Genomic DNA, 7006 nt, shown 5'->3' with positions numbered 1-7006 from the left:
GCTCTAAAGCATGCTCACAAATGTTTTTTTCCTTTTGCATTCAGCTGTTTCTTTAAATTATTTTGAAAAATGGGATGTCTGGAAGTCTAGCCACTTCTAAATATGGGAAAAACAGCACTCCTCTACCACTGGACTGGGCAAGAGCAAAAGTCTTTGAACTGGTTTCCTCAACAGAAAAACAAAAAAGCAGGCTGCTCAACTCTAGGTCAGAATTCTACCTCTATCTAGTTTTGAAAAGGAATACTGAGGGTGCTATGTGATAGTATAAACATGCCAGCAGGAGAGAAAACATAACTAAAGGAGCAGGAGGAAGGCCAGGTAGGGGAGACCAGGCAGGCGTTCTGTCTGAGAGGGCTGCTGGACCCCACGGCAGCATAGGACTCACGGTGCCACATCTTCTATATGTCATGAGAAGCCAGAAATGCAGATCCTTAGGAGAATGTCCAGATTTTTAAACTCTTATAGGCCAAATGACACATCTAAGGGCTGCAAGCAGCCCATAGTCTAAGATGGCTATAAAAATTTACCTTCTTTGTGGTTTTCACAAGCCCTGATACAGATATTTCTTTTAATTTTAAAATATGAGCTATGTGTTAAGTAAAGGCATTTCCTTTTATTGAAAAGCAAAGAATCATCACTAAGGAGATAAAATGAAGAACTTTCATTTAATATTTCAGACAGAGTTCATGAAAACATACTTTATTTATTCTAACCCCGCAGCATATATACCCAAATACGTAGTCATCAGACATGGAATTCAGTGGCACTTGAGATACATAACATTAGGGAGGATTATAGCAATAGCTAGACTCTGAATTCCACAGTTGTTATTAACATAAAAATTACAGTGTGACTACTAAATAATTAGTATCGTCAATGTGGTAAATACATTAAATTACAAATCTTTACATTTATACATAACTCATTTTACAAATACAGGTTTTAAGACTCAATTGTCCAACTTTCATTTAAACACTAAATGTTGCTGAACAAAAAGTCTGCAATAAATATTCCCTCGGTGGGAGGGGGAAGCGATTTTACGCAGAATCCGTGTTACAATGAACGTCTATGTATTTAAAACTTTAAACTCTTCATGTGGTTACTGAAACCTTGTATTCTGAAAAGAACTCACTATAAACAAAATTTAGTTATTAATTTAAAAAGTAAATGTTCTCATCATGCTAATATTATTCATGATTAGGTTATTCCCCAAATCATAAATAGATGGTTCACTGCCCCCTCAATTCACTTAATAGTTATTTTTTAAGTGAACCTTTGATAATTACAATTAGGTCTTTTTCCTTCCTTATTCACGTATGCATTTGTATTACAACTCGATAAGCATATGAAAAAAGAACATGTAGTCATTTTCTAGGCAGTATAGCTGAGTTACGCAGTGAAATATTTTCAGCGAGTTTGCAACTTTAAAGTCAAACTGCTACATATTTTGAATAAAAGGAGCAAACATTGAAATGCAGTGGTCACCAGGTTTGCAAATCCAGACCTTCTGCGATTAGACCCAGGAACCTTGAGACTAGAAGGCGCTGTATTTTCCTAACACTCTCTTCCAGGACAAGTATACCAGGGAAAAGTCCTCAGAAATGAGTGTGGCAATTGCAGCAGTGTGCCATCTGTCTGCCATTTTACTGTGGTGGGTTCTTGGCCATGACCTGTCAACTGGAACTGAAGTCTGGACAGCTCTTCCCAGGCAGTGGGGGCTCCTGTTGAAGTGGGTAGGCAAAATATTGGGGTGACACCAGGAAACCTGACGGTTGGGTCAGGTGGATTGGATGGCCGGTAGTGTAAGGTGGGGGTGGTGAGGGCACAAGGCAGCTAGGTTCAGCCCTGGCGAAGGAGAACCTACGGATGGAGCCACCCGTGGAGCTGGAGCTGGTGGCTGTGCTGGACTGCCTAGAAGGTGCCCTGAGGTTTGTGGAGGTCAAGATCATGGGCAAGGTCTCTGTCTGATAGCTGCGGAGTGAGAAGCGGATGGGCTGCTGCGAGGGCTCCTTGGGTCTCAAACAGGTGCAACAATAAATAGCCACTAAAGAGCCCAGGATGATGAATGCAATGAAGATGGAGCCGACGATCAGGAAAGGGACATACACAGGCTCTAAAAGGCAAAAACAAACATACACGGATGCTCAGATAAGAGGTTCTTAAGCTTGAGCTGTGCTTGGGCAGCTTAGGGGTGGGAGGCAAGAGGTCACTATTACCACTACTGCAAGCTCAGTTTGCCAGAGTTATTACTGGTAACCTCCAAAGTGCAAACTGTAATGACAATATGTTCTTGCTACTCCTTGCAGGGAGGAAGCAAACTGATAGTGTAGCCTCTGTTAGCAATTAGCCATAGTATTGCACATCTGGAAGTCAGAAAACAACAGAATCTATTCTCCAGTACACACAATGGAGGGCAAGGGTGATTTTTGATGGTCACTATAACTGGGTTTAAATCCAGGTTTTAGTAGTATCATGGTGGGGGACTTAGGACTTTAATCCATCTCTTAGTCTGACAACCCATCTCCTTCCCAAGAATCTAAAATCTAAGCAAAGAGAATCCAACCTGTTAAATGAGACCCCTGGGATCTATGAAACACCAGAAATAGCAGCATAAAGAAGTCCATAGTGGGCCCCAATTTACTATGTCTCCTCTTGCATCACAAATTGTCAGCTCTGACTGCTTCTATTCAAAAGTGATTTGGGATACCTAGTCCACCTGACACATCTCTTTTCATTCCTGCCCAAACTCTGGGAAGGTCAAGGTGAACTGTTGATAGATCTGGATGCAACCGGGACTTTCTGTAAGAGCAACCATCAAACAGAGCAAACTCCAGTTTCCTTCTCCCTCTACAGGACAGACAGTTTTCCAGGTCTCTCTCCTGTCTAACAGAACCACACTGGGATGCAGCCTACAATTTAGATGTAGAAGACAGAAAGCCTTTGACTAAGGCTCTACTGTGTGCCTGGCTTACTTTTCCTGATTCAAGTCTCATGAAGACCCTGTGGGATGGGCAAGCTCTGATGTGGAAATATATCAGTTCTTTACCTCCCACAGTCACAGTCAGTGAGTGGCAGATAACCATCAAACACCTTTCAGTGTCCCTCCTTCTCCCATGTTAACAGCACTGGTGTGGAAGGTACACAGTGAAGGTGAATACCACTTTCTGATCACTGTGATAAGCATTCATATACACTCCTTTAATCAGCAGACTAACTCCTTTGAGAGCAATATGCCTATTTTAAAATTGGGAATAAGCCCAGAGCTGTTAAGTAATTTGCCCCAGGTTGCACTACTGGAAAGTAACCGCATTTCCACCCATCAAGGGTATGCCTGATTCCAGACTCCATAGGTAGGGAGATTGATCAGTGCTCTTCCCTGCTGTCCTCTGGCATCAGAGCAGCCAGATAGGAATCCCTGATGAGAGAAACCTGTTTCCCAGGGCAAGTGGAGGGAAGCCAAAGTCTATATTTTGCTAACATGCCAGAACTGCCTAGAGTTCCCTACCTTCCACTTCTTTTTCTCCAGGAACTGCTTCCCATATCTAGATGGGAAAATTTGACACCCACTCCCAAATTAAATCCCAGGAGAGTCTGACGGAATACTGAAGGAGAGCAGGCTCCCCTTTCCTCTGGGTCATCTGTTTGGGGGACTGGGGACCCAGGCACTGTTAAAGAACTCTCCAGCTTCTCCCAGACTTTCCCTAGGACCTTCCCTTGCCGGCTTCTGGTCTTAGTCAGGAGTCCTGGGGAGTCACCACTTTCAGCTCCGCCTGCTTCTCCGGTTTCCGGGCCATAAAACCATCGCCTGGAGCTCTAAAAGTTTTCCCTGATGTTCTGATTCAGGTGGAAAATTTTTTTCCAAGGTGTAAATTTCCTCTGCTGGGGTCGTGATTTATTCTGCTCTGAAGTGAGCGGAAATTCGACCCGTGTTTTCCGACGTGAGAATAGGGGGCGGGCAAGCCCCCAGCGACCCTGTTTTCTAAATCTCCACCTAGAAGACCTGGGTATTTCTGAAAGGCATGACAATAGGGGGTGGGCCGGAGAGGGTAATACGATGCAGAGAAATGAAAGGAAGTCGGGAGAATGGGGCATGGGCTTAGAAACGCTACCAAAGGATAAAAGGGGACTGAGGGGGCTGGTAAAAAGAATTTAAAAAAAAAGGAATGGCTGAAGTTTCTTACCCCTACGGAGCCACAGATGAGCGCCTGACAAGAGTCGCGCTCCCCGGGCAACGGAACTTCCCAAAACTCCTGAAGTGACTGTGGAGCGCGTTGGGGAGCCGGGGCGCCCCGTTTAAAAAAAACCGTCTAAAAGGCCCTTTTCTTGGGAGCTCCAGATGTCATCCCCAGGGCCATCAGGTGCAAGCTCTTGCGGCTCTCTCTGTCCCTTACAAACTTTTCTTGGGCCGACACAGGGAGACTGCGTATGGCGGGAAGCCGGACTGCAACCAAATAGGGCCCTCTTACCTGATACGCGACCACCCACTCCAATCTGAATCCCCTTCCCTGCTGCTTCCACTTTGCCTGCAGACCCAGGGAGGCCTGGCGCACACACACGCGCGCGCCTGTGGAACTGTCTCCCCGCCCCGGCCCGGCACTTACGCGCTGTGATGCCCGGGTGCTCCAGCTCGCCGCGGTCGTTGGTGCAGCCTCCCTGCTCCAGTCTGGCGTCGGCTGCGGCGCAGCAGTAACGAAGCGCGCAGGAGCCACAGCAGATCGTGGCGTCCAGCGTGTCGAAGTCCTCCGGGCACTGGAAACCCTCGTGGTAGTTGCCCTGCACGTCCACCCAGCCGTGGCAGTACTCCCCGGACTGCTGGGCGCCCGCTGGGCCCCAGCGCAGCCAGCCTAATAAGAGGCAGAGCGCAAGCGCCCCCATCGCCGTTTGGCGCCCCGAGCGGGCAGGAGGGGCTCGAAGCGAGAGAGCGAAGTGCTGAGCGTGGGCCTCAAGCACACCGCGGTTCCTCCTCACCCCGGGCACCACGCGTGCGGCAGGTCCTCGCAATCAATGCTACGCCCTCGTGGGTTAGCAGGGGCCGGGGAGGCAGCAGGGGCTGCGCTGCGGGCTCCACAGGCAGGGGGTCTGCATGGTGCGTGGGGGCGGATTGACTAGAGCCCTCAGGAGGCGCCGGTCCAGGCTGCTGTTGGGGCTGCTACCGCCGCCCTTTGCCCAGATCATTGCGCTCTGGGAATGAGGGGAGCACCGAGTCCCCGGCCACCTCTCTCTCCACTCCTCACGCAAGCCATCGCGTCCTGGGCTGTCAACTCCAGGGCTGCTCAGTGTCCTGACTTGTGGTTGTCGCCGGGTCCTAAACGGAGCCCGAAGGGAAGAGAATTGGTTTCCCACGTGCGGGTCCCCGGGACAAGTGGCTACTCAACCCCCGCCCCTGTCTGTCACTGGAGCTGGAGACAGCCGGGCCGCGGCCAAGTACAAACGGCCGGCCTCCAGGTTGCTGACAGCTCTGCCTGCAAGGCGTCCTTTAAAAAGGAAGAGGGAGGAGGAGGCGAGGATTGAGAGAGTCCGCCCTCCGGGGTCGCACTGCTGGAGCTAATCACAGCGGCCGGTCCTCTGCACTTTCTGGTTCGCGCGCCATCCCCCGCCTCTCCGCAGCCACCCCCGCCCACCGCGCTCTCAGGGGACTGAACTCTAAACCTGAAGGGACCAGGCGCTCTCCCCTACACCCCGGTTCTTGCATAGCTCGGAATACTCCGCAGAATGAGGCTGAGGGTTGCCGGGTTCCTGCGTCTATCCACGCGCGTTGGCTCGCGAGTGGAGGTACTGGCTTTACTTCTTACGGATTTAATAAAAAATAAATAATAAATAAACGTGGTGAGTGTGGTGACTAAAGTTTGTCGAGTCATCTGTCTTCTGTGGCTCAGACCCGGGTTCGTCCTGGTACACTGATTCTAAGGGTTCGGTACCGATGACATTTTTAGTGGTAGTCGACTTTTGCACCGAACTTTTTCCACCTCCGCCTCCGCTTTTTCATAAATCGACACACTCTCGCCCTTTCCCCCACCTCTAAGCCAGGCGCCGCAGGGTGAAGAATCACCGGTCAGCTCCACCGAGCTGAGGCCAACTCGCAAAACCTCAAAGAGCACGACTTCTCAGTTCACGCCCGCAAAGGAAATAAAAGGACAAAATTAATGATAATTGAGCAGATCTGAACTTCTGTTCGGGCAAAGAAACACATTTATTTAAATGATGTGTCCCCTGTGTGCTATTTTCAGGGGCACTGCTCCTTTAGCGGCCTAAGTGCCTTGTGAAACTGGAGTTCTGTGAAATCTGGGCTCAAGTCAAGAATTTCTTTTTACTGCATCCTGAACTTCCTCTCATCGTTTATTGGTAGGTGTGGGGTATCTTCGTCGTATCTTAACATATTTGTTAAACACACTGAATACTCTTGCCACTGATTTAAATGTTGGCAAGTTGAGTGAAACAAAAGGAAAGCAGTGTACAAAAGGCACCAGTAATACAAGTGTAGGGTCCGAAGTATTTATTACTCCCGCAGCTTCCCGACCGCCCGTGTCGCTCCTAGTGAAACCTTTTTGTTTAACCTTAAATAAAATGGTTTCTTAAAAAAAAAAAAATCTAAATTGTATTCCAGGTAAAGAATGACTTCTGATTTCTAACCTTAAATCTTGAGGTTATCACTTAATTATAAGGCTATAAAAACAAATGCCTATCATTCTACACGTTAAGTAGAACCGTGTAAATATTTAACACTATTGCACTCTTTAAAAGAGATATATCTTAGGACAGTAATAAGCTAATAAGCTATTAAGTAAAACCAAATTAAGCCTAGGCAAATAATGAGAAAGTTTTACTTGGTTTAGTTGAACAACTTAATTTAAGCATATGGGAAATTGCTTTGCAGAAATTTCTTAGGTTCTGGGTTTTTATTTACACATACATAGAAATGTTCTTTCCAGGCTTAAAGCTGGCTTTTTAAAAATCTGTTGTTTTTTGTTTTTGTTTTTGTTTTTTTTTAGGAATGTTGGTTGGATTG

At 47.5% G+C, this 7006-nt stretch overlaps 1 protein-coding gene across 1 annotated transcript; it reads right to left on the bottom strand.

Annotated features, from left to right (window-relative positions):
- Positions 1 to 683: 683 nt before the first annotated feature.
- On the bottom strand, positions 684 to 5463 carry Shisa3 (shisa family member 3). The gene is made up of 2 exons (XM_046442032.2): positions 4602 to 5463; positions 684 to 2113 (listed from the first exon to the last, which is right to left on the bottom strand). The coding sequence occupies exons 1-2, from the start codon at positions 4873 to 4875 to the stop codon at positions 1674 to 1676; spliced, it is 714 nt and encodes a 237-aa protein (XP_046297988.1). The 5' UTR covers positions 4876 to 5463; the 3' UTR covers positions 684 to 1673.
- Between the last annotated feature and the right edge of the window lie 1543 nt (positions 5464 to 7006).

Source organism: Marmota monax, unplaced genomic scaffold (assembly GCF_021218885.2).
Source record: "Marmota monax isolate L192 unplaced genomic scaffold, Marmota_monax_Labrador192_F-V1.1 WCK01_AAM20220418_F8-fsc00025, whole genome shotgun sequence".
Classification (NCBI taxonomy): domain Eukaryota; kingdom Metazoa; phylum Chordata; class Mammalia; order Rodentia; family Sciuridae; genus Marmota; species Marmota monax.
This window is presented reverse-complemented; position numbering and strand designations above follow the sequence as displayed.

Bases quoted from the DNA above. Each gene is read 5' to 3' on its own strand.
- Shisa3 (XM_046442032.2), bottom strand. From the start codon at position 4,875: ATGGGGGCGCTTGCGCTCTGCCTCTTATTAGGCTGGCTGCGCTGGGGC. The intron at 2,114-4,601 runs GTAAGTGCCGGG...TTTGCCTTTTAG, and splicing joins GCACCCGGGCATCACAGCGC to AGCCTGTGTATGTCCCTTTC.